The sequence below is a fragment of the Acomys russatus genome, chromosome 16 (assembly GCF_903995435.1).
Source record: "Acomys russatus chromosome 16, mAcoRus1.1, whole genome shotgun sequence".
Classification (NCBI taxonomy): Eukaryota; Metazoa; Chordata; class Mammalia; order Rodentia; family Muridae; genus Acomys; species Acomys russatus.
The window spans coordinates 10983962-11010995 of record NC_067152.1 but is presented as its reverse complement, the minus strand read 5'-3'; the positions used below and the strand labels follow the sequence as shown (position 1 = coordinate 11010995).

The 27034-nt window shown below is 45.4% G+C and overlaps 1 protein-coding gene across 1 annotated transcript; it reads left to right on the top strand.

The window, feature by feature from the left end:
• Window positions 1-10630: 10630 nt before the first annotated feature.
• On the top strand, window positions 10631-26799 carry C16H17orf78 (chromosome 16 C17orf78 homolog). Its single transcript, XM_051158759.1, has 7 exons — window positions 10631-10850; window positions 12239-12325; window positions 12897-13136; window positions 20996-21151; window positions 22746-22870; window positions 23500-23682; window positions 26482-26799. Exons 1-7 carry the CDS (start codon window positions 10793-10795, stop codon window positions 26797-26799), a joined length of 1167 nt encoding a protein of 388 aa, XP_051014716.1. The 5' UTR covers window positions 10631-10792.
• The last annotated feature ends 235 nt before the right edge of the window (window positions 26800-27034 follow it).

Sequence of the window (27034 nt, the reverse complement as noted above, 5' to 3'; positions counted from 1 at the left end):
GCCGGGCCGGCACCCCGGCCGGTGAGGGCGGGGCTTCGGCGGACTGCCCCGCCCCCCGGCCCGCCCCCGCCCGGCCGCCCACCTCAGCCGCCCAGCCCCATTAGGTACGCGCGCGTCCGGGGTTACTCTAGGCCGTTCACCTCCGACCCGGCTCCGGGCAAGCCGCGCGGTCCGGGCGCCAGGGGGAGGGGTCGAGGCGCGGGCTCAGGCCGGCGTCAGCCAATGGGCGCGCGGCGCGGGGCGGGGCGACGTGAGGCGATGCCGATGGTCCGAGCGCCGCTCTGCCATTCGGGGCCGAGCGGTGCGAGGGCGGGCGGGTCCCGGACGTAGTGGTTGCCCCTTCTGCTTGGGCGGGTTTGGGGCCAGCCCAACGGCTCCACCTCCCGGCGGAGAGCGGAGTGGAAGAAATGGTTCCTCTCGAACCCTCCCAAACCAAAACCTGGGAAGGGATCCCAGAACCCAGGGGAGCCAAGTGGTGCGGTAGGTGACGGTGCTGGCCCTGGGTGGACCACAGCATTGCTAATCCTGACACTCTGATGAGGTCAGTCGGTATCATGGCCATCCACACTGCCTTCGGATGAGAGATGAGTGCAGGCTAGCCAGTGGAACTACTCCATCACCAGCCCCTTTGCTTAGCTCCCCAGCCTACCTCAAAAGGAGTTGCTAGCACTGGATTACGGAGTACTGACGAGAAGTGTTAGTGAAGAAAGTTTGGTGGGCAAGGCAGGGTGCAAAGGACAGCAGTCTCAAGCCGCCCTCAGCAGTGAGTCCTGACTTCTTAGATTGACTTCCATTCAGGCCTTTTGAGGCGAAACCAACAAGTTTCTCTAGTTCTGTCACCTCACAGCAAGTGTACTGAAGATTAAAGGTGACTGGAAGACTTCCCGAAACAATACAGCCGTTGGGCGTCCGTAGGTGCAGTTACAATGAGAGAAAACCCATTTGACAAGAGTGGGGTGAGTTCTAACCTATTAGAAGAATTCAGAGGAGCACCCAGAGTTCCTTACACAAGCCTGTGGTGACGGCCAGGAAAGGTGCAGAGGAGGACGCTATGGCCAGAAGAGTAGTAGTTCAATGCCAGAGGGCAAAAAGTGAGAAGGGTGGAAAGCCACACCCCAGGAAACAAATTCTTGAATAGAAGCTAAGACAGGGAACATATTGGTCAACAGGAACAATGGGATCCCCTTCTTGCCATTAGGTGGCAGCAGCTTCTCCGAGAATTTACCCACTCACTTCTGAAGTAATGAGGATTGGAAACAAATTGGAGGATTTATAAATTATACAAAGCAGTGAGTGACCTATATTTTAACAGTAACTGTGTCATTGGGATAAATGTCAGCTGAACAAAGGGAATTCAAAGCTCTAGGAAAAAAAAAAAAAAGAAAAGGAAAAAAAAAAAAAGATAATTGAGCAAGACTTTTCTGGTTTAACAAGATGTTCAACTTACTGACTAAGAATGATCTGAGAAGCTTTGCCTCTCTGTAGTAGTGCTCTCTGAAGCTGACATGCAGAAATGACCAAGTAAAGAATTAAAAATAAGGTGGCTCTTATGATTCTTTTATCTTTTAAATGGTACAATCTCTATCATTAGGATTCTTAGTGGTGGTGCTGTTCGTCTGCTTTAGGAATGCCACACTAATGGATTTACCCTTAAAAAAAAACGTAAGCACTGTGGGGTATAGTTCCATCCTCAAGTGAGGCATTCAAATAGTCCAGCTCTGAAGGAGGGCTAGTGAGACGGCTCACCAGGTAACGGAGTTTGCCACCACACCTAAGGACCTAAGTACTAACCCAAAATCCACATGGTAGAAGGAGAAAACGGAACAAAGTTCACAAATACACTGAGGCATGCACATGTATGCACACATATATACACACACACAAAAGTCAAAATAAAACAAAAGCAAAACTGAACTACTCAAGGAAAAGCCTAATGAAAGAGCTATAAGAAAGAGTACACTTACGAGGCAGAGGAAGGAAAATCGGGCCTTCAAGTTTGTGCCTAGCCTGGCCTCAGGAGACTGAAGAAAGATACAAACAACAAAACAACAAAAAGCTACAGGAAAGAAAACCAAGAATGAGCTAGGACAGACCAAAACCACTTCCAAAGAATCTGTTATCAAACGCTATGACGCCCGAGCAGAGAACTAGCAAAGGGTTGTGTCTGTAAGACAGTAACTCCTGGAACTGGAACCACTGCTGAGTGTTGTGCTGTTTGGGACAGGCCAAGACCTGCCCATCCTACTGAAGGCTCTTTAGAGCTGGTCTCCATTGGGTCCTTGCCACACAAGCTCTATGTCTGTAAGAGGTGGAGAAAGAAAGCCAAAGGGTGGAGAAAACATACAAGACTAACAGGTCGAAGGTAGGAGTGAGTACACATTTAGAAGCTGAAACAAGGTCTTTTCTGGGCTGATTATATCCCCAAAATCCAATGCTGAAGTCCTGATCTACAGTGCTTCAAGATATCTGGGGGTGGGGGCTGGAGACAGAGTCTTTAAAGATATTATTAAAATAAGATCACTTAGGGTAGACCCTCGTAAATTATGACTAGTGCCATTAAACAAATGGATATTAAGATACAGATAAACAGAAGATCCTTTGGAGAAGACAGTGATTGACAACCTAGAAGTTTTTTCAGGAAAAAAAAAAAAAATCAATGCTGCCAACATTTTGATAATGGACTTCCAGCCTCCAAAATGTGAGGAATTCTATATTGTTTCTGTGATGTGGTATTTTGTTATAACAGCCCTGAAAGACATAGTACAAGGCCTCTAGGTTAAAAAAATAAATAAAAAATAAAAATGTCGGGGTGGAGAGATAGCTCAGAAGTTAAGAGCACCGACTGCTCTTCCAAAGGTCCTGGGTTCAATCCCCAGCAACCACATGGTGGCTCATAACTATAATGAGACCTGGTCCCCTTCTCTGCCATGCAGACACACATGCAAGCAAAACACTGTATATATAATAAAAAAATAAATGTTCAAAGAAAAAGAATTTTTAAATAATAAATAAAAATGTCATGTAGTGGCTGGAGAGGTGGCTCAGTAGCACTGACCACTCTTCCAGAAGATATGGTTTCAATTCCTAGTATCCTGTGTGGCTCACACAGTCTATAATTCCAGTTCCAGAGGATCTGACATGCTATTCTGGCCTCTTCAGTCACTAGGCACACATGTGGTACATAATAAATATACAAGAAAGACCCTCATACACATAAAAATTAATTTTTTTTTTTTTTTTGGTTTTTCGAGACAGGGTTTCTCTGTGTAGCCTTGGCCATCCTGGACTCACTTTGTAGACCAGGCTGGCCTCGAACTCACAGCGATCCGCCTGCCTCTGCCTCCCGAGTGCTGGGATTAAAGGCATGCGCCACCACACCCGGCTAAAAATTATTTTTTAAAAAAAGATTGTGTGAAGAGGAGGCCAGCTCTTCCTGTGAGCAGCCTGAGGTGGCCTGTGAAGATAGCTCAGCACTCTCTTGACCCAGAAAACCCTACCAAATATGCCAATCAAGAGGTTTCCCAGCACTCAGGAGGCAGAGGCAGGCAGATTGCTGTGAGTTCAAGGCCAGCCTGGTCTACAAAGTAAGGCTACACAGAGAGACCCTGTCTCCAGAAACCAAACACAACAACCACAGCAACAAAAAGAGGTTCAGGTCCTTGTGCTCACTTTAAGAAGGTGAAACTGCCCAGGCCCTCCAGGAAATGCATATTCAAAATGCCACCAAATACCTGAAACATATCACTTTAAACAAGCAATGTGTATTCTTCTATTGGTATAATGGTGGAGTCCATAGGTCGTCCAGGCCAAACAGTAGGGCAGGACAAAGAGTCTGTGGCTCAGAAAGAATGCTGAATTGCTCCTGTACACATGCTTATAAATGCAGAGACCATGAGCTTGAGGGTTCTTCAGACACTGAACATATCCAGGTGGCACACCGGTAAGCCCAGCACTCCGGAGGCAGTATCAGGATGATCACAAGTTCAAAGGCCGGCTAGTGTATATAAAGGGTTTGATGTCAGCCAGAACTACATAGTGAGACCCTGCATAAAATAAGATAAAACAAAACAAAACAAAACCAAGATGCCATTTCCTAGTGACCCCCAATATTCATAGTCTGCCCTTGGCTTCTAACATTCACCATAATTTTTCTTATACCTTTCCTTATGCTGTCGGACTTATCATTCCTTCTGTATTTTTTTTAATATGAAAGTCTAATGGAGCTGGGGATAGATATGGCTCAGTGGTTAAAAGCACTGGCTGCTCTTCCAAAGACCTGGGTTCAATTCCCAGCTCCTACATGACAGCTCACAACTGTCTGTAACTCCAGTTTCAGAGCTTCTGAGACCCTCACATGACATACGTGCAGGCAAACGCCAATGAACATAAAATAAAAATAAACTCAGAAAAAGGAAAGCCTCATTTTCTCTTGAAAGTTATCTCTTCCCCAGCTTCGATCTCTTTCCTGCGCATCCTAACAACAGTATGTACCAGCACACGGTACAGTCTTTTAATTCTGCTGTAATTTTGTAGGATCGTAGCATCCTACAGTTTAGCACCCCTTTCTATAACTCTGAGAATAAGGCGAGGCGTAGATATTAGTTGATGCTTCATTGGCTGAAATAAAGATTAGCACTGGGTGGTGGCAACACAGGCCTTTAATCCCAGCACCAGAGAGACAGAAGTAGAGAGATCTCTGAGTTTGAGGACACCCAGGGCGACACAGAGAAACTCTGTCTTAAAAAAAAAGAAAGAAAGAATAGATAGATAGATAGATAGATAGATAGATAGATAGGTAAGCACTGTACCTGAAAGGCCACTGTGCTCCTGATCTCTGCTTATAAATCTTCACTTTGCCTTTGGGAGGCAAAGCCTCTGGTAAATTATTTAGCAGCTCTACTGATAATCAGAATTCAAGAGAACCAGCCCCTTGCCAAAAACTATGGCTCCAGTTTTAAGATAAAAGTCAGATAGGCCTTATCTGAACACCAGTCCCTTTGCCCTGGTCAACCATTCAGGTTTGTCCAGAGTTGAGAGCCTTGCAGAACCTCCCACCATAAAGTCAGAAAATCTCCTCGGGGAGGCCTTTTTATAAGACTGGTCCTGATGTCGAAAGGCAAGATTGCATTGCATAATGAAGGACAGTGTTTATACTGGAGACTGCCCACGGTATTTTCACATGGACACCAGAGTTTTCACAGGGTACTTGGGTCTTCACATGGCATTTCAGCTCTTCCTCCCCCCCTTATTATCCAATCCCAAACACTTCCAGCCCTAGCTGTATATTTCCCCCAGCTGTATTTTAGGCAACCCCACATTTTAGTTTTCTTCCTGCATGAGACCTACACACAGGTGTTTGTGTGTGTGTGTTTGTGTGTGTGTGTGTGTGTGTGTGTGTGTGTGTGTCTGTGTGTGTTATAGTGTGTATACCTATTCATACGTATATACCCGTACCTCAAAACTAAACACTGGGAGGAATGTTAAAAGGCCTTTTATTTAAAGGCAGGAAAATAAGATGATGTATTTAGTTGTTGCTCAGTCCTGGGATGCTGACTTTGTGTTACTCTGCTTTACAACCTACACACTTCATTCGCCCACACCCACACCCACACCCACAAAAGACTTCCTGGCTAATTATTTCCTTCCCCAGTCATTACCCTCTGTTTAAGTTTTTCCAGTATCTCCATTGCTTCTATACCAGACTTAAGATTTTCCTGCTGCATGTTTAGGCATTTGTCTTCTTCAAATACCCTCAACTCCCCTGTTGCTGATGTTATAGATGAAGCAGAATAAAGAATAAAAATAATATAATATTTGCAGTCTTTCCTATCAAGAAACTCAACTTCTTTTTATCTTATCATTTCTTCAGGCTTTACTTTTTCTTTTCGCTTTTTTTTTTTTTTTTTTTTTTTTTTTTTTTTTGAGACAGGGTTTCTCTGTGTAGCCTGGACTGTCCTGGACTAGCTTTGTAAACCAGGCTGGCCTCAGCTCACAGAGATCCACCTGCCTCTACCTCCCTGAGTGTTGGAGTTAAAGATGTAGGCCACCATACTAGGCATTTTTTTTTCTTTTTCTTTTTTTCTAAGACTCACAGCCTGAGCTAGGCCATATTCTTCACTGTCCTGCCTCTACCTCCAGAGAGAATACCAGCATGTACTGACCACGCCTGGCTTCCTCTTTTAGATCTTAAACCACATTTCAGTGTCCCAATCTTTAAAGAGAAAATCACTGCTGGTAAATGACCTGGACGTACAGATAGAAAGCCATCATACAAATCCTGTTCACCTGGGAGCCTCCTGTTCCGATGTGGCCAATTTGCTTAATCAAAGCAAAGAATGAAGACGCGATCAAAAGCACATACAAAGGAAATGTAGCTTAAATCGGTCAGTGAGATACCCATGGTCAGTATACACTGAGAAAAATTGATTCTTGGTTATCTAGATAAGGGAAGCTTCTTTTGTGCTATAGATTATTTAAAACAAACAAACAAACAAACAAACAAACAAAAAACTTGAGCTGTTCAATCAGAGAGGCCAGGCCTAAAATCCTGAGCCTGTCACTAATTAGACTGTGAGCAAGTGACTCCTTTTCTATGTCTCTGGTCCCTTGCTATTTCGGATGAAATATAATCAAAACATAACGCCTCTAGTACGGAGCTTGGGACATAGGAAGCACACAGAAAATATCACTTGCTCTTTTCTCTTTATGCCCCCTCCATCGATTTTCTGCAAGTACTTGGAGCACACTGTCCTATGGATGCCCACTTGACGCAGGGGCTCTTTGTTATCAAATTCTTTTGTTAATTCAGGAGAGCAGAGCACATGCAAGAGCCAAGCAGCATCATGGACCCTTCACCCATGCTTGGAGAGAGCACGGGACGTTTGCATGGGAGCAGGTGTCCATGATGTAAGATTTTGAGATCAACCGAAGGGATGCACCTGGGTCTGCTCAGGCTCTTTCATGTCATACTGGAACAGTTCTTTGGCCCTCCAACAAGAATATATAGAGCAAAAAAATAAATAAATAAAAAAAGAATATATAAAACAAGGAGCAGAGGAGACGGCTCAGTAGTTTAGAATATGCATTGCTCTCGCAGAGGACGCAACACAGTTTGATTCCTAACACCCAATGGTGGTTCACCACTATCCATAACTGCAGTTCCAAGGCATCTGATGCTCTCTTCTGACCCCTGAGGGCACCAAGCGTGCATGTGGTATATATACATACAAGCAGACAAAACCCACATAAAATGAATAAATTTAATAACAATTTTGAAAAGAATATAGAACAAATATAGGCTACAGATGGAATTATTATTGAAAACTTCTTAGAAAAATAATTTACTATAAATAGTCAAGCTGAACACAAGTTACATACCCTCTAATCCAGCTTCAACCTTTGTATTTATACCCTGGGAAACTTTCCAGTATGTTCCAGGAATAGTACAACAATAGATTGTTTAAATTGTGCTATATTCATACAATGGGATATTATAAAGCAGTAAACACAAACAAAAGGTTGCTATGTGAAACATTATGAAAATTTAAAAACAGCACTGAGCAAAAAAAATAAAAGACAGAGCCAGGAATGGCAGTGCACGCCTTTAATCCCAGCACTCAAGAGGCAGAAGCAAGTGGATTTCTGTGAGTTTGAAGCCAGCCTGGTCTACAAAGCGAGTCCAGGACAGCCAAGACAACACAAAGAAACCCTGTATCAAAAAAAAAAAAAAAAATTTTTTTTAAACAGGAAAAACAAATTTGTATTGCTAAGAGTTAGATAATAGGGAGCTAGTGAGATGGCTCAGCAGTTAGGAGCACTGGCTGTTCTTCTATAGGTCCTGAGTTTAATTCCCAGAAACTACATAGTGGCTCAGTACCATCTATAAAGAAATTTGTTGCTCTCTTCGGGCCTGCAGGTGTACAAGCAGACAGGGAACGGCTACATTAAGGAGGCGGGCGGGGCTGTAGAGGTGTCTTAGTGGTTAAGAACACTGGCTGCTCTTCCAAATTCCTAGCACCCACATGGCAGCTCACAACTGTCTGTAACTCCAGATCCAGGGGATCTGACGATGCACAGAAAAAATGATTATATAATAACTATTTCTAAATGAGCATGGTAGCTTATACCTATAATCCCAGCACTGGGGAGACAGGGGGCAGACTGTTATAAGTTTGAGTTTGACTCTGTCTCAAAATAAAATTATTCATTAAATCAATTCATTAAAAAGACCAGTGAGATGGCTCAGCAGGTCAAGGTGCATATCACTGCCAAGCTTGGCAACTTCAGTTCGCTTCTTGGAATCCACATGGTGGAAGGATTGAAACAATGAAGGCTCAAAGAGATTAGGGAACTTACTTGCAGCAGTGCAATTACAGGGCCCCAACTTGAATCTTAAAAGGCTTCCAGGCTTCTGGGTCCTCTTCCAGACCCACTCTGACTGTTTTTTTTCTTCTCTCCTACTCTATTCCAGAGGTCAGAGGTCACAACTGAACACGTCGTATCTACCACTAGATATCTTGGCTTTGTTTTAGTTTTGTGTCTCTGTTCCACAGTGTGGCATGCCTCAACATTTAATTTAAGCTACAGCACACACACACACACACACACACACACACACACACACACACACACACACACACGGAAGAAAAAAAAGAAAAGAAAAGAAAAGAAAACTGGCCCAAGAATTTATAAAAGAAAATTGCAGCCGGGTGTGGTGGTGGTGGTACACACATTTGATCCCAGCACTTAGGAGGCAGAGGCAGGCAAAGAGAGTTCCAGGACAGCCAGGGCTGTTACACGGAGAAACCCTGTCTCAAAACACCAAAAAGAAAAAAGAAAAAAAAAAAGAAAAGAAAATTGCAATTTCATCTTTGGCTACGCATGAGATTATTTTGGGGAAAAAATTAGATTTTCCTCCATCTATGACACAGGGTGAAAAGTCAAACTTCAGATTCATTCCTACCTTTGCTGCAAGGTGGCAGCACTGTCACGTGCCAGCTACAGTAAATTTCAAACAGAACAACAGAGCATGTGTCAACACCACCACAAGGGAGTAGAGAAGTGCGTGATCATAGTAGGGGAACAGTCAACAAATTCATGAAACCCCAGGAAAGCAACTGAACCTTTTGAGCCACTCACCGAGCAATTGCAGCAGAGGAAGACAGCAGACCCAGAGAAGACTTCCTGCTGAGCTAGATGCCCAGGACTTCCTTTATTCCTTCCCTATTTTAGCCAACAAATTGCCCTTCAGAGATCTGCCTTCCATTAATTTCTCTCTGCCGACTTTGATGCTTAGTTTGGTCAGGTTTCAAGCAGTATTGATGTGTCAGGACACTTAGGTGCTGTTTAAATTGGGATTTGATTAAAATATCACAAAGCCCCCAATGGAAAGTCCTCTGAACCAGCCCTTTATGTGATTATCAATCAAGAGTTTCAGCCTCCAGAACGTTCTCATGCATAGCTAAGCCCCTGTTGGCATTGTCAATGAAACACATTTACAGCTGGTAAAAAGGCAGAGGCTCTGGACGCTGACAAATATCTAATTAGATCTTTTCTTCTTTATGTCTCACCTAGCTATGCCATCAAGAAGTCTTTAGCGTCAGGCATAATGGTGCACATTTGTAATCTCTGTTCTTTGGAGGCAGAAGCAAGAAGATCAGGAGTCAAGGCTAGCATGGAATACAGAATGAGGGCCAAGAAAGTCTGGACTATATGGAAAGCCCTCTTTTTTTAAAAAGTTTAAAAAAAAAAAAAAAAAAAAAGTTTTAGCCAGGCATGGTGGCACAGGCCTTTAATCCCAGTACTCCAGAGGCAGTGGCAGTTAGATCTCTGTGTGTTTGCAGCCAGCCTGGTCTACAAAGAGAGTTCCAGGACAGCCAAGTCTGTTACACAGAGAAACCCTGTCTCAAAAAACAAACAAACAAAAAACAAGCCTTTAGAGCATAATATTAATTGTGTAGTCTTTGCTAAAAGATAGGAGTTGGGGGAAAATATTGAACAGTAGCTACTCTCAACTGCAGACAGTATCACTCATGCAACGCATGTAGCTTTCTCACAACCTCTTCACCCAACAGTCATAAGAAAGTTGTCTTAACTACACCTATTCCACTACTCACGAGTGTGAAAATATACACAATTCTATCGGTACGTCTATGCTCATGTGAACTATGGTTATAACTGTAAATGTATCTGAGAGCTCTTTTGGTTGAGACTTGGCTTATACAAGGGAAAAACTGAGACCCTGAGTCACCAAGTAATTTCCCCAAGGTGGCAAAATAGACTTGAACTAGAATTCTGTTTTCCTGATTCCTAGCGTCCGGCGTTCTCCCCAGCGTAAGGCTGACTCATTCCATCCTGGTCTCTTTGTCTCTCTTAGAAATCGCACCTCTTAATAGGCATCTCCTTATTTCTTAATGATGGTGTGTATGTGATGTGCCGCCATCAGCAAGCACGCCTGTGAGCGAGTACGTGTCTACCTGCAAGCATTTATAGAGCCTATCTCTAGGTGTTTATGCCCTTTCACTAGATAATGACAGTTCTCAATGTTGGCATCAGCAATGAAGTCAGGGCAGGCCTTCAAAGTCAATCATTAATAATCAGGTTTAGCTCTTTCTCCAATCAGCTGTATTCCTGGGTCTTCAGGAAACAAGGCAAAAATAGTCGGGGTAGAACCAGACAGTGAGAGTGAAACTTGGTTCCAGGACAGTAAAAGCAACGAGAGGCAAGGCTGCAAGAGGGTAAGACAGAGTAAGAGAGGGCCGTAGGCAATAAGTGCTCATGAGCTCAGGTTGGCATGGATACCATCTTAGTCTTCAGCCTAATGATTGCATCCTATGATCCCCACAAGAATGGTAAGTACTTTTCTAGCCTGATATGCTGGAACATCTAAAAGGAAGCCCAGAAAGCATTTGGAGTCTCTTCCATCAGACAGGGATGTAGCCAATACCCAAAAAGTTGTACTTGCAGAAGCTGCCCCATTTATCTTGTCATTAAGGCCAGGGAAACAGCCATGTGTCTCATGAGAAGTCTTCAGGGAGCACGGTGCTTTCTTTTTCCTTGCTTACATGGATCACATAAAAACATGGTTGACAGCTTTCAACGTGAGATGGTACCACAGGTTTGTAAGTAGCCTCATCTAGAGCTCTCAAAGTCATGATGCCTCATAAGATGTTGCCTTCATTTTTGAGGTGGGACACTGAAATAGTTTAAAGGGAGATGCTGATGGGAGAGAGCTGAGGGAAAGGTGATATGGGAGGGCAGGGGAACTGGCACTGTTTGTTGCTTGTCCGTAATTGTTGACAGACTTGAGGATTTTTGTTTGTTTTGTGTTGAAGCTTGAAAGCCAGCCTCACGCTACTAGGCAAGAGAGGCGGTGGTGGCGTACAGCTTTAATCCCAGCACTCGGGAGGCAGAGGCAGGTGGATCTTCGTGAGTTCCAGGCCAGCCTGGTCTACAGAGTGAGTCCAGGACAGCCAGGGCTACACAGAGAGACCCTGTGTCGGTGAGCGGGGGGGAGATACTAGGCAAGCACTCTCCCACAGAGCTTTGCCCCAATCCTGTTAGGGAAAATACTTTGAAATAGTATTTTTCAGAGTTTCCTAAACATTTCTCCTCTAAAATTAGCTAGTTGGGGGTTAAAGCAAAATAGTGGAAGGTATAGCAATGGCATACTTGTACAAATTAAGAAGATTCACGCCTGTAATTTTAGCACTTGAGAAATGGAGGAAGGAGGATTGCCATAAGAACAGAGCCATCCTGGGCTAGAGAGCGAAATACAGTCTGGTGTTTTGTTTGTTTGTTTGTTTGTTTGTTCGTTTGTTTTTTGCAGCTAAAGCTGGATGTGGTAGAGAACACTTTTGAAATATCTTTTATTAGATTTATTCATTTTATTTTACGTGTGAATGTTTGGCTTGCATGTATATATGTGTACCACACGTATACCTGATGCCATAGGAGGGAGGGAAAAAGCACCAGATCCTCTGCAACAGAGTTAGGAAAAATTCTGAACCACCATGCGGGGGCCTGGGAATCAAACTCTAGTCCTCTGTAAGAGCAACCAGTGCCCTTAACCACTGAGCCATTCCTCTGGCCACCAGAGCATGCCCTTAATCCCAGCACTTGGAAGATGAAGACAGGGAGTTCTCTGAATTCAAGGCCAACCTAGTCCATGTCTCAGAGCTCTAAAGAGAGAGGACCCAGTGTATCCTGACACCCCCCCCCTTTTTTTTTCCCTTCCTAGACCTCAGAAAGAGCAGCTGCCACGTGGAACAGCTCCCCAGCTTCTTCCCAAAGGATGTGAGGCACAGCAAGGATTTGGTAATAAGAGGTAGGGAATGGAGATCTCCCCAGAAAATCACTTTGCCATCCCAGGGTTGTCTTTTTAACCTTTAAAAGATGCTTTATCTCAGGGCTGGAGAGATGGCTCAGTGGTTAAGAGCAATGGCTGCTCTTCCAGAGGTTCTGAGTCCAATTCCCAGCAACCACAGGGTGGCTCACACCCATCTATAATGAGATCTGATACAAGTGTACATGCAGATAGAGCATTCATATACATAGAATAAAAAATTTTTAAAATTTAAAAGATGCTTTATCTCCACACTATAAATCAGATGGGGAGGAGGAAAGAAGGAAATGGCACTCAGCCCTGTCTGCATTGAAGAAAACCGTCTATAAACATTTCTCCGTGCTGGATTTACTGCACTCACTTATTTTCCTAGGACTTCATGCAGAAAGAAAGGCAGCACCTACACAGTTAGTACCATAAACACGGACGGAGGAGGAGGTGAGCCACACACAGGAGGGCAAAGTGCAGCTGTGGGGTTTGCCAGGAGTCATGAACAGAAGCGGGTTATCTGGACACTGCGCAGGTTGAGAGCCAGCTTTGTTTTTCTGTTTAGTTCTTCCAGAAATTCACACAGACGTCAAAGGCATCATCCAGCCTCAGACTATAGCGACCCTGCAGTGCCTTGGCTCCGGGAGGAGAGTGGGGGTCCACCTTGTACATTCCGGGAGAAGGCCGAAGACCAGGTACACTCTGAAGAACCTGAGAGTCGCTGCTGCCCCCCACAGAAACAGCACTTCCCCAAGCTGTCACCTCATGCCCGCACTCCAGTTTCAGGATGGATTCCTTCTAACAGGTAAAGAGATCAGATGGCTTGATAGAGGTAAGTTGGCACTAACTTAAAGTTGTGGTGGCCAGTGTTTGCTTAGTAGCAGCCAAAGCCACAGTGAAACATACTGTTCTCCTCTTGGGAAAAAATCAGTGTCATCTCTGAGAACCCGTTTTCTAATTCCTTTGATAAGAATTTGAAATTATACTTATATATTTACTGTGTGTGTGTGTGTGTCTGTGTGTGTAGGTGTGTGTGTGTGTGTGTGTGTCTGTGTGTGTAGGCGTGGACATGTATGGATGTTAGAGCACAGCTGAGGCACCTTTGGGAGTCAGACCAAACTTAGGTCTTCAGGTTTGGTGGCAAGTGCCACTCCAACTCACTGGCTCCAGGCCCCTATTGCTAATTTCTAAGACCTTTTAGCTCTAGTACTCTGTGATTCATAAGATCTAATTTTTATACAAGACACACACACACACACACACACACACACACACACACACACACACACAGACACACATATTCCTGGCTGGCCAATAAATACTAATGTAGACCAGGCTAGCCTCAAATTTACAGCAATCTGTTTGCTTCTGCCTCCTGAGGCTGAGATTAAAAGCAAGCACCACCACACTGGTGGGCGGGTCTTCTTTTTAATAGTAATTTGTGGGCCAAGTAAAGGGCATGCCCCTTTAATCTCAGCACTCAGGAGGCAGAGGCAGAGGCAGGCAGATCTCTGTGAGTTTGAGGCCAGCCAGGTCTACGTAGTGAGTTCCAGGACAGTTAGTGCTACATATAGAGAGAGAGAACCTGTCTCAAAAAACCAAAAATTAAAAAAACAACACCCAGTATTTTGTGAATTTTGTTTATTTTTCATGCTCACAGTGAGCTATACAAAACAGCACATATTTATAGTGAAAAGTAATCTTCCCTCCTCCTGCCTCTCAGTCCTCCAGTCTTCTGTCCCTGGGGATGAAAGGGACCACTGGTACCTATTGTATTGCCTTCCAAAGACAGCATGTATAGGATGACATATGTTTTCTCTCCCTCTCCCCACTCCTCAATCCCTTTGGAGAGAAAGTCTCATATAGGCCAGGATGGCCTGTAACTATGCTATGTATCTAGGGCTAGCCCTGAACTCTTGAAACTACTTCGTCTAACTCCCAAGTGCTGGAATTACAGGCATGAGACCCTAGAGCCGGCTCACCTACACGTGTGAAAAGCATAGGCAGTGCCACACCATGCACCCTGCTCTGCACCTTGGCTTTTCCACATGCGTGGGTTTGTCCCATGTCCATATCCACTTACATGTGGCTGGGTTGGAGAACACTGAATCCAAGGCCGTGAACAGGCTAAGCACAAGTCCTATTTCTCAGAATATTGTGTCACCAGCACTGCCTCATTCATAGTAGTAGTCTATTATATTGCAATTTATTCCTTAGCTTGGCTTTGATGGGAATTTCGGTTAGTTCTTTCCTTTTGTTAATACAAACAATGACTTTATACCTTTTTCCTGTGCATCTGCACAAATTCCAAGAAGCGGAACTGCTGCGTGGACAGCTCTTTTAGCCCCACGTAGGGGGTTCCGCTGCGTTCCTGCCTACACTGCCCTGTGGGAAACTGCTTGCTCCCCTATAGCAGCCGTTCTTCTGCCAGCCTCTTCTTTTACACATCCTTTCTGTCAAGCAGGTTCTGAGCAACCGATCCGTATAGGACGTCCTCCCTTTGCAAAAGGCCATTGTTTAGGCTCTGTTGCTGTACTGTTGGAAAAATAAATACTCAACATGTAGAGAAACTGGGGGATAGAAGGGTCAAGTGGAAAGAGGGAGAAATAAACTTTTAAAACCTAGAGACTGAGAAATAAGTGGCAGACATCCTCTCAGGATGCGCTCGAGAGCAGTAAATTGTCCTACATGACTTAGCTGTTTCACTCACTTTATTATACTTAAAAAAAAAAATCTACCACTAAAAGCCAGGCATGGTGGAGTGCATCTGCAATCCCATTATACAACATATCAAGTTTGAAGCCAGCTTGGGCTATATGAGGTCCTGTTTAAATAAATAAATAAGAATTAACTAGTTAAATAAACACTACCACTGATAACAGGTGGGAGGGCTCTTAAAAACCCAAAACTTGTGGCCGAGCGTGGTGGCGCACACCTTTAATCCCAGCACTCAGAGGCAAAGGCAGGCAGATCACTGTGCGTGTGAGGCCAGCCTGGTCTACAAAGCAAATCTAGGACAGCCAAGGCTACACAGAGAGACCCTGTCCCCCCCAGAAACAAACAAACAAAAACAAAACTCACTGATTATCAGTTCATTTGGACCTTCTCACACTCCAATGCCCTGCTTGAACTGACCATAGCACTGGCCTGAAGCCATTTTCCGGTTTGCAGTTCTCCGAGTGGTACTACTGTGGGACCTGAGGTATTTGAGGACAGTAGTTGTTAGAGATTCTGAACCAGGAAAACTGAGGCTCAAGGGGAGGAAAGATGCCAAAGACCAACCTGCCCTGTTGAAAACATTTGCCTTAGGGGTGGCCTCCGGGCTTTGAGCCCCTTCCTGGAGGAAGACTCTTCCCCCTTCCCCCAGATGCTTTCTCAAGGCAGAGACTCTGGGATCCAGAACCTGAGCCAGGGCCCTAAAGAGACTGTATAGATGTGTGTAGGTTACTTTGGTCCTAATCACCATTCACCATAATTTCTATGAAAGCAGGATGACAAATCCCAAACAACCGTCTTATAAATGGATTTTTGAAACGAGCTTTCTCTCAAAGTCTGAAGATGCCTATTCTGAATTTAAACCACATTAAATCACCAAGACGTGCTAGGTCTCAATTAGGTTAGGAATAAAAACAAGGCAAATAGTCAGGCTTAGAAAGAGATAGGGGAGGTGCTCTCTGAAGTCACTACACTGGATGGTGTCAGTCTGCAGAGGAAAGGGTCTAAAATACAACCAGACAACATCAATGAAAGTACCCTCAGGGCTGGAGAGATGGCTCAGTGGTTAAGAGCACCGCCTGCCCTTCTGGAGGTCATGAGTTCAACTCCCAGCAACCACATGGTGGCTCACAGCCATCTATAATGTGATCTGATGCCCTCTTCTGTAGATAAAGCACTCATATGTAATAAATACAATAAAGAAAGAAAGAAAGAAAGAAAGTACTCCCCAACAAAGTAAGAGTTTGGAATTGTAAGGACGAGAACTTTCCACAGCACAGACGGCCATCACTAGACATGGATCAAAGACGAAAGGCAGGAAGAAACATAAGATGGGGCAGAGGCCACAGCCCAGTTGATGGAGAGAGTGCCTCTAAGCTGCTTTTGGTCAGGGTGTCTTCTCACAGCAACACAAAGGGGACTGGGGCACACAGTTAGGATATAGTATGTACTTCCTGTTCCTGTTGCTTAGATTTATATTTAGAAGCTTTCCAGGTACCCATCAGGCTTCAGATTTCATAGGGACCTCTTTGGGGCTTTTTGGTGGCTAGGTGGGTGGAGTTTCAAGACAGGATGTCTCTGTGTAGGCCTGGCTGTCCTGGAACTCTCTCTGTAGACCAGGCTGGCCTCGAACTCACAGAGATCCACCTGCTTCTGCCTCTCAAGTGCTGGGAGACCTGTTTTTAATAGGTCACAAGAAAGATAGACCACCCTGTCTGATTTTGTTTTGTTTTGTTTTTGTTTTTGAGACAGGATTTCTCTTTGTAACAGCCCTGACTGTCCTGGAATTTGCTCTGTAGACCAGGCTGGCCTTGAACTCACAGTGATCCACCTGCCTCTGCCTCCCGAGTGCTGGGATTAAAGGTATGTGCCACCGCTGCCAGGCTTGTTTTGTCTTTTTGAAACTGGCACTCAGGTGCCCCAGCTCACTGTGTAGCTGAACATAAGCCTGTACTCCTGGTTCTCCTGCGTACACCTCCTGAGTGCTGAGAGTACATGTGTGCACCCACACACATGGCTGCTTCACCCATTTGATAAATAGTCTCTACTTTGTTGTTGAAATAGTCTCACTGTGTAGCCCTGGCTGGCCTGGAACTCACTTTGTAGACCAAGCTGACTTCAAACTCACAAAGATTGACTTGTTTCTGCCTCCAAGTGCTGGGATTAAAGGGATGCGCAATCACATCTGACAAATATTTTCTTCTTGTGTTGCTTTTCTTTTTTCAGGTTTTTAAATGTATTTTTAAATTTTTTAAATAAAGATTTATTTATTATGTATACAGTGCGCATTAGATCACATTATAGATGGTTGCGAGTCACCATGTGGTTGCTGGGAGTTGAACTCAGGACCTCTGGAAGAGCACTCAGTGCTCTTAACCTCTGAGCCATCTCCCTTGCCCACTGAGCCATCTCTCCAGCCCAAAATTTTTTTATTTATTCATTCATTTTGGTTTGTTGAGACAGGTTGTTCTCTGTATAGCCTGGCTGTCCTGGAGTTTGCTCCACTGACCATGCTGGCCTCAAACTCAGAGATTCACTTGCCTCTGTCTCCCAAGTGACTTTGAAGTCACATTTCTCAGGAGGTGGATTACAGGCCATATCTGTCTGTACCATTATCCCTCTGGCTAGGGTGAGCAGAGTTCTTCTGCTTAGACAGACAATCTCTAGGCTTTCCCTCATCTTTCAGGCCACCTTTCAGCCTGCAAAGTGTTTTTATACCTGATTTCTAATTTCTTTTCATCTTTACAACACCCCTAAGAAATAGATACAGCAAGTATTTTTTTTATTACAATCATATTACAAACGAGGAAACAGAAACTCAGAAATTATGTAACTTGTCCAAAGTGAGTTTTGTTTATCTTCAAATGTATATATGTTACTACTTAAAAGAACTGACTGCAGCCAGGCGATGGTGGCACACACCTTTAATCTCAGCACCTGGGAGGCAGAGAGGCAGGCAGATCTCTGAGTTCAAGGCTAGCTTGGTCTACAGAAGCAAATTCCAGGACAGCCAGGACTACAAAAAGAAAACTTGTCTCAAGGAGGGGGGTGGTGGCTAAAGACAAGCAATGATAAGAAACCATGTAAAGGGCTGGAGAGATGGCTCAGAGGTTAAGAACACTGACTGCTCCTCCAGAGGTCCTGAGTTCAAATCCCAGCAACTACATGGGGGCTCACAGCCATCTATAATAAGATCTGGTGGCCTCTTCTGGCATGCAGGTGTACATGCAGGCAGAGCACTATATACATAATAGTAAATAAATAAATCTAAAAAAAAAAAAAAAAAAAAAGGAAAGAAACCATGTAAAATGGAATAAGGGCTCACAAAATGGCTCCGAAGGTGAAGGTGCTTGCTGTCCAACGATGCAAAGCTGACAACCTGAGTTTGAACCCTAGCACCCACATAAAGGCAGGAGAGAAACTTCACAAACTTGTCCTCTGACCTCCACGTGGATGCCTTGGCATGCACCCACCCCCCCCCCGTAAATAATAAAATTTGAATTGAAAAGAAGACTAGGTTTGGTTGCGTGCCTATAACCTCACTAGTTGGGAACCTGAGGTAGGAGTCTCTCTTCATTTTTGAGGCCAGTCTGGGGATGCAGGGAGTCCAATGGTAGTAATGGGCTCCATAGTCACAGCCTGTCTTTAAAAAAAAAAGGGTTTGGAGGGGGATAACCAGCGCTCTCTGAGTTGTAAGCTCTCTGTAAGCAGGTGGAGCTGGTTGTAGGCCACAGCCGAATCCACCTGCTCTTCCTCACTGATCCCTAGTCTGCGTCCCATCACGTCTCACCTGCTGTCTCCCAAGTCGGCTGCCTCTAGCTTGTCCCACGACAGTCCCATTTCTAATGCAGCGGTCCAGCGAGTAGCCAGCTGAAATGAAGCTTAGCTGGGCACAGTGGCTCACAGACAGAATCCTAGCGCCCAAGAGGCCAAAGTAGGACTGCTGAGAGTCGGAGGCCTGGCTAGGCTGCAGAGTGAGACCCCCATCTCAAAAAAGTAATAACACGCCCTGCCCCAAACGCCATTCTTTAGATCAAAACCTTGCAACAAATCCTTATTTCCAAAGCGTGGCACACAGAGCCTACAGTGTATATCTTCTCCACCCCTCCTCCCTCCCTCCTTCGTGCTGGTTGCTGGCTGCCTCACTGCTCCCCTACAAAGATAACATGTCAGACACACTCTGCCTTTGGGGCTTCATTCCCACTGTCCCCCTCCACCTAAGGTACTTCCCTCAGCCTATACTGCAGGTGGCCCAACCATCGCCTATGAATACTGCTCAAACTACAAACCACTTTAGCTTGCAGGCTATGGGTTTTGTTGATATTGGTTTTGGTTTTTTAAAGATTTATTATTTTTACTTCATGTATTTCTCCCTGCATGAACGTATAAATGTGTATCACATATATATGGATGCCAGTGGAGCCTAGAAGAGGGCTGGATCTGAAGTTACAGGCAGCTATGAGTGCGGTACTGGTCCTCTGCAAAAGCAGCAAGCACTCTTAGCCACCAAGCCATCTCTCCCATGCCTAAATTCGACTTTTTTTTTTTTTTTTTTTTTTGAGACAGGGTTTCTCTGTGTAACAGCTCTAGCTGGCCTGGAGCTCTCTCTGTAGACCAGGCTGGCCTTGAATTCACAGAGATCCTCCTGCCTTTGCCTCCCAAGTGCTGGGATTAAAGGCGTGCGCCAACCACCACGCGGCTCTAAATTTGACTTTTAAGACAGAGCCTTACACTATGTAGCTCAGACTGGCTAGGAAGTCACTAGTTAGCCCAAGATGGCCTCCAACTCCTGGTAATCCTCCTGCCTCAGTCTCACTGGTGCTGGGATTACAGGTATGAGTTACCACAACTGGCTTCTTGTTCTAGAGTTTTTGTTTCTTTTATTTTGGGTTTTGGTTTGGAGTGTGTGTGTATGTGTGAATGTGTGTGTGTGTGTGAGTGTGTGTGTGAGTGTGTGTGTGAGTGTGTGTGTGTGAGTGTGTGTGTGAGTGTGTGTGTGAGTGTGTGTGTGTGTGTGTGTGTGTTTGAGAGAGAGCCTTTCTATGTGGCCCTAGTTGTCCTGAACTCACGCTGTAGACCAGGCTAGCCTCTGCCTCCTGAGTGCTGGGATCAAAAGGCTTGTGCCACTATGCCCATCTCTAGTTTTAATATTTTAAGCAGCACTATCCTAATAAACGATAACTTTTTTCTTTGTCTTTTGAGGCAGAGTCATGCTATTTGGCCGTGACTGGCTTGGTACTCCTACGTAGTCCATGCTGACCTCGAACTCGAGATTGTCTCCCTGCCTTAGCCTCCTGAGTACTGAGACTACAGGCATGTGCCACTACCCTCAGCCATAAGATGTATGAAAGTCAGCGTTGTCTCCGCTCCCTCTGTCCTGGCTCCTGGCGTCTTTCTTCTCTTGCTACTATGATATAAAGCATTGAGGCAGTGCCTGGCACGTAATAGACGCTGGTTTTTGAACATTAAATGGATGAAACTGAGGAGAACATGAAGCTGGGTGCCTTTCTTGTCTTCTGGTCCTCTCGCTTTTCTCACTGCCTTCTCAGTGAGCTAGGCAGACCTTTGCAGCAGTCACTCAGGCAAAGGCATGTTCTTCCCTGGACTTTGGAACCTCCTCTGTTAACCAAGGAAACTCAATAGTGTTACACCCTCCACCCATATTATTATTATGACCGCAGGAAGGATGGGCAAGCAAGATATGGTTCATTCTTTCCCTCTGATCCTAGTCAAAGGCCTGCTGGGGATTTAATCCATATCTCCTTTAAAGCATCTCTGTCCTCATTTATTCTTGGCATTATTCCGTGCCTATGCCTAAGCCCTAGGAACGTGCAGGTCAACGGGGCCACAGTTAGAAACATAGTATGGCGTGAGTAGGGCTAGGGTTATATCAGGTAACGCCGAGGCAGGGCGATGCTGTCCTACAGCTGCTTCTCTCTTGTTTTACAGCTTCTCTACCGGGGCTCTCGCAGTGCATGGTCAACCCAGCGAAGGATCGATCTGCTTCATCAGAGACAGTGCCCATCCCCACCACCTCCACAACGCCTAAAAATAAAGGAGGGAAAATGACAAGCACTGGGGCTTTTCCCATCCTTTTGACACAAGGTACAAATCAAGTAGGGCTAAAACAAGAATACAAAGAAAAAGAGACAGTTTAGCTCCACTATTACTCTAGGTCTCCTAGGAATTTCCTGGAAGTTGAGAGGTTATTTTATCTTTAAAAAAAAATTTTTTTTTTGGGTGGTAGTAGTGTGTACCTTTAATCCCAGCACTTGGGAGGCAGAGGCAGGTGGATCTCTGAGTCTGAGACCAGCTTGGTCTACAGAGTAAGCTCCAAGATAGCCAGGGTTACACAGAGAAACCCTGTCTGGGAAAAAATAAAAGCTGTTTCATGTTTCGATGGGGTGGGGTGGGGGATGCTCTCCATAGGAAGTTCCCTAAAACATCTGTAGTTTGGCACAGTCGATGATCCTTTACCTTGGGGATGGAAAGATGTCTCAGTGATTAAGAACCATCTTGTAGATGCCTTATAGAGGACCCAGCTTTGGATCCCAGGACCCAAGTCAGGTAGCTCTCAGCCACCTGTAGTTCTAGTTCCAAAGGATCTGATGACACCTGACACCTGAGGGCACCTGCATGCACATGGTACAAAGAAACTCACACAGGAAATATATGTGTGTGTGTGTGTAATATATATGTATATGTGTGTATATATGTATATATAATATATATAAATAAAAATACCAAATCCTTTTTTAAAAGATGATAATCTGTTAGTTCCATGAAAGCAAACTCACCCTGAAGCCAGCTTTGGAGACAGACTAAATCCAACTGGTGCATGATTCCAGCCATATACCAGTGTGTATAGATGTATAATATTGAAATAGTAAGCAATTATTAACAGAGAACCAACCAACCACATGCTTTCATCTTCACTGTTTTGAAAAATAGCCCTCCCTAAATTGGCCAAGATTCAAGTTTGGGGATATGAACAACCTTGGTTCATACCAGTAGAAAAGTAAATATGAGATTAGTAATTTCACAGTAGATATGAATCTCTTGATCTGGATTTGGCTTATGATTCAAAAGCAGTGACAATTCACCTTTGTTCTTCCTATACACGCCTTAAAAAAAAAAAAAAAAAAGACAGGAAAGGGGATGTTTGCTTTTGTTTCTTTTTGAGACAGTATCTCACTATGTAGCCATGGCTAGCCTGGCTACATTAAATAGACCAGGCTGGCCTTGGAGGTGAAGCCTGCCTGTCTTTGCCTCCTGAGCACTAAGGTGAAAGGTGTGCGTTTGTTTTTATCTTTCTTTTTTTTTTCTTTTTTTTTTTTCCTGTGGTCGAAATGGAAGCTGTGGCTTTTGTTTTTAAGGTTGGGAACCTCAAGAGGACTGGCTGGGAACGGTGCGTTAAACACTCTTTGTACACCCAAGCCTTTTCTTCCCAAGAAAAGTGCACAAACCAGCCATGCATGACTGGAGACTCCTGCATCCTAGGGAAGGTGGCTCATTCATGAGAGAGGCTGGAGAAGAGCCATGAGGCCACCCACACCTGCTTCCGAGCCCCAGCTGGAAACTCAGTCTCTGTCTCTGAGTTAGGCTGTCCCTGATTAGTCTGTGAGCAAGGAAACCATCCAGTCCCGGTGCACTTCGCTCATGTTCTCCTTCCTGCCCCTCCACCCCTCTTTCCTTTTAGACACAGATGTGAACCTAAAGAAAAGGCAGAAATGGAGCATCGTAATTAAGGCTCTGATTGCTGCTACTCTGCTGCTCAGTGGAGTCATCATTATTGTATTTGTCATCTTTGAAGTCCCGTGCCCGGTAGGATTTCTGATGTATACTGATGCGCTGGATTCCAGGCTTGATCAATAAAGACAGCCTTCTGTTGGAAAGGCAGCATAGCTTAAGGAAAGCAAGCCTTAGCGGAGCGATTTGGGGGAAGTTGCTTCGACTTCTCCATTCTACAGTTGCCTTAAATGTAAAATAGGGCTCCCGGTGTTTGCCTTGTCTGTGGCTGTGGAAGTTAACTGGGGCCCATCCCATTTGAGAGGCACCTGGCACAACAAAGACGTGCTCCCCATCCCACCCCACCCCTCAACCCCCACCCACCACCCCACCCACCCCCGCCTGGCTCGAAGGTGCACTGTTAACGTGAACTCCTCCTCCCCACTCTAAAGAAGTATGGTTCTATAGTCTTCCCTAGAGATGAGGATTTTTTGGTTTTTTTTTCTCTAGAATCCTAGAACTTGGGCGGTAGAGAGCAAACCAGGAATTCCAGGCCAGGCTTGTATATACTGCAAATTTGATGTCAGCCAAATTACCTGAGAGAGAAGAGTGGAAATGGAGGGGTGGGGGAGTATTATTTCTTTTACATGTTTAGATGTGAGGTTTGGAAGATAATCAAATCTGTGATCAGCCACTGACATGATAACCAGTCATTCTCTCTTCAGAGTCGATGCTGCCGCAGAGCCAGAAGGCTGTGCCAATGTCATTGGTTATGGAAAAGGGAAAGGGAGGAAGAGCAGCAGCCTGGGACAACTGAGTCCCAGATGGGCTCTCAGCCTGAGAAGGGAAGTATTCTCCGTAAAGTCTGTGCCATCTGTTTAGAGAAAACAATGTTAACCTGCAAGGGGGTGGAACAGAGGGAAACGCTTCAGTTATAAAGGGAATGTGATGCATTGTTCTGTGTCAAAAAAAAAACTGACCAGATGTGGTGGCATACACCTTTTATCCCAACACTCAAGAGGCAGAGGCAGAGGAAGGCAGATCTCTATGAGTTCAGGCCAGCCTGGTTTACATAGTGAGTTCCAGGCTAGCCAATATATACACTGGCTGGGCGTGGTAGTATACACCCATCATCCTAGCACTTTGGATGTTGAGGGAGAATCAATAGTTCAAGGCCAGCTTCATCTTCAGCTTTATAGGAAATTTAAAGCTACCCTGGGCTACAAGAGACACCATATAAACAAAACTGAATGGAGAAGAAGGAGGAAGAGGAGGAGAGTTTGAGGCCAGCCTGGTCTACAAAGTGAGTCCAGGACAGCCAACTCAGTTACACAGAGAAACCCTGTCTTGAAAAACCAAAAAGGCGGGAGTAGTTTCAGTTTCTATTAGGAGCATTAGTAACATGAAAAAGAAAATTAGATGCAGCCAAAGATTCTAATTTTCTAAATATACATAGGGAAAACGCAGAGTGCCTTTAAGGGAACAAAAACAAAACAAAACAAAACCCTAAAAAATACATTCCTAGTTCTTACTGGGTCACTAATGAAAACCACTTTTTCCATGAAATCCAATGATGGTATGTGTCTGAAACTCCAGCACTTGGGAGAATAGGTAGTTCATAGCTATAAAGTCCCTTCCAGGCCAGCCCAAGCTACATGAAACCCTGGGCTCAAAATAAAAAACTTTTTTTTTTTTTTTTAACAGATCAATCATACGGTGCCTGGTTCACCGAACTTGATTTTATTCTAAGACGTGGAGTGATGCACCTGCATCACAGTCAGCAGGCAAACAACAGGCATCACCCGGTTTTACTTGATGCGACACCCGCAGGTCCCTTGGGCGTCATTTTCAACTTCAAAGGCGTTGCTTCCTTGATGGCCGGCTACCTTAGCTGGCTCCTCATCTCCACTTGAGGGCTGTCCCACTGTACTTACTGCTAAAGGAACCCAGGCGGTCCATTCTCTGACGGAGACTGCTGTTTGATCTTCCTTGATACGGAGCTTCCTCAAGACTTCGGAAGTGGCCAAAGATTAACAAGCCCCTGTGAACAAAGAGAAGAGCCACAGGGACCAGAAAAGCGTTCAGAGGTCTATTCTGGTGAACCGACATGGCAATATGCTCAGACCTCCTCCTTCACACAAATTAAAGGACATCTTCCCTACAAAATCTGGAACTTGCTGGTGTAGTGGTTTACACCTTTTAATCCCAGTACCCCGGAAACAGAAGAAAAGTACGTCTCTGTGAGTTCAAGTTCAAGACTAGCCTGGTCCACAGTTAGCTCTGGACCAGCCAGGGCTACATAGTGAGACCCTGTCTCAAAATAAATAAATAAATAAATAAATTTGAATTTTATTACTGGAAATCAAGGAATCCTACACAACATATATTGTTCAGTAATTTACTCCTTCAAGAGGGAGGTAGAAACAGGAGGACTTCAAAGTCAGCCCTGGCTATTTTGGACTGCTTGAGACTTTGTCTCAAAAGACAAAACAAGTCAGGCAGTGGTCAGGCACGCCGTTAATCCCAGCACTCAGGAAGTAGAGACAGGTAGATCTCTGAGTTGGAGGCCAGTCTGATTTACAGAGTGAGTTCCAGGACAGCCAGAGCTACACAGAGAAACTCTGTCTCAAAAAACAAACAAGTAAGCAAAAAACCAAAGCAAAGCACACATCAATTTGGACAAATAAATGTTAGTTCTATAAAAGGCTAATTTACCTTAGCTTGAGGACTGATGTTTAGCTAATAAGACTAAGGGCCAATGTTTTTGGGGGGCTGCTTTTTTGGGTGGGGGTTTTTCCTCTGTATACTTCCAAGAAAACTGGGTCTTAGAAGAAGAATGAATGTTGGGGGTCCAGTAGCTCAGCTATAGGGTGTTTAAGCATGAAGAATGCCTTACATTCAAACTCCAGCACCAAATAATGCAAGTAAACCCAGTACTCCAGGGGCAGAGGCAGGAGGATCCCCTGCCTCCCCTGAACTCCTGTTCAAGGAAATTCTTGGCTTCCTTAAGCTCAAAGTTGGCTTGAAATACATGGCCTAAAAAATGAATTTAAGGAAGGCACATTATACACCCAAGAGTAAAACAATTGGTACTGAATGGTATCACAGTATGTGGAATATAATTTGGAATCCAAACAATCTCCTGACACAGGCTGCACCCGCCCCCAAGGAAAGGAAGTGCTCAAAATTGGGGTATCTGCACAATGTTTTTACAGCTGGTGAACAGCAGGGCCCTATCAATAGAAGTTCCCACTGTGTCAAGGATGCTAGAATACGCTCTGACAAACACTTCACGTCACAAAACACAATGCTGCACAAAACAAAATCTTTCTTCCTCTCTTTTTTTCTTCAAAGACCACGTGCCGGGCGTGGTGGTGCATGCCTTTAATCCCAGCACTCAGGAGGAGGCGGAGGCAGGGGGATCACTGTGAGTTCGAGGCCGAGGCCAGCATGGTCGACAAAGCGAGTCCAGGACAGCCAGGGATACACAGAGAAACCCTGTCTCAAAAAACAAAACAAAACACGCAGCGACACTATCATCCTTGCGGGATGAGCTACAATTCAAATTATTAGGGGGAGCAGGGAATGGAACGAAGGGCAGGACCCCGTGAAGGGCAGACGGGAGTCCCGGGCTTGGGTGTTGTGCAGATGGCACCCCTTATAGCTGCATGATCTTGGGCAAGTCACTGTATCCCGGCCTCGGCTAGAAAACGGTGCTAAACACTGGTTTGCGGAGACCCACGTGGGGGTTCGGCGGGTCAGGTGGGCCGGGGCCGCGCTCCAACGCACAGCCGCGCGTACAGAGGTACCGCACCGCCCGCCGCGTGGGGAACCGGCTCGGGACTCCCCTGGCCGCACCAACCTCCCCTGCCGCGTGGTCACGGCAGCGGCGGCCCGCACCTCGTGACCCCGCGTGCTTCCGCTCCCGTCGCCCGGTCCCGCGCCTCACCTCGCCACGTCTAGCACCTCCGCGACCAAGAACCTCCCGCGGCGCGCGCCGTGCGGGCTCTCTGCGTGCGCGCTAGGCCTGCGTGCGCGGCCCCGAATCACGTGCGCGGCCCCGTGTTGCGCGGTAGCGAGCACGCCTCGTCTGCCCCGCCTCCACTCCGGCCGCCGCGGGCGGGTCCCGTTGGTGCTGCCCCGGGATGGGGAGTGTGGTACCTTGCCGCTGGCCGGCGAGCCGTGAAGTCTGACTTGTCGTCTCTTTCCTCGCCGCCACAGGCATCCCGGTGCCGTGGCCTAAGGTGGCTCCGGCTTGTT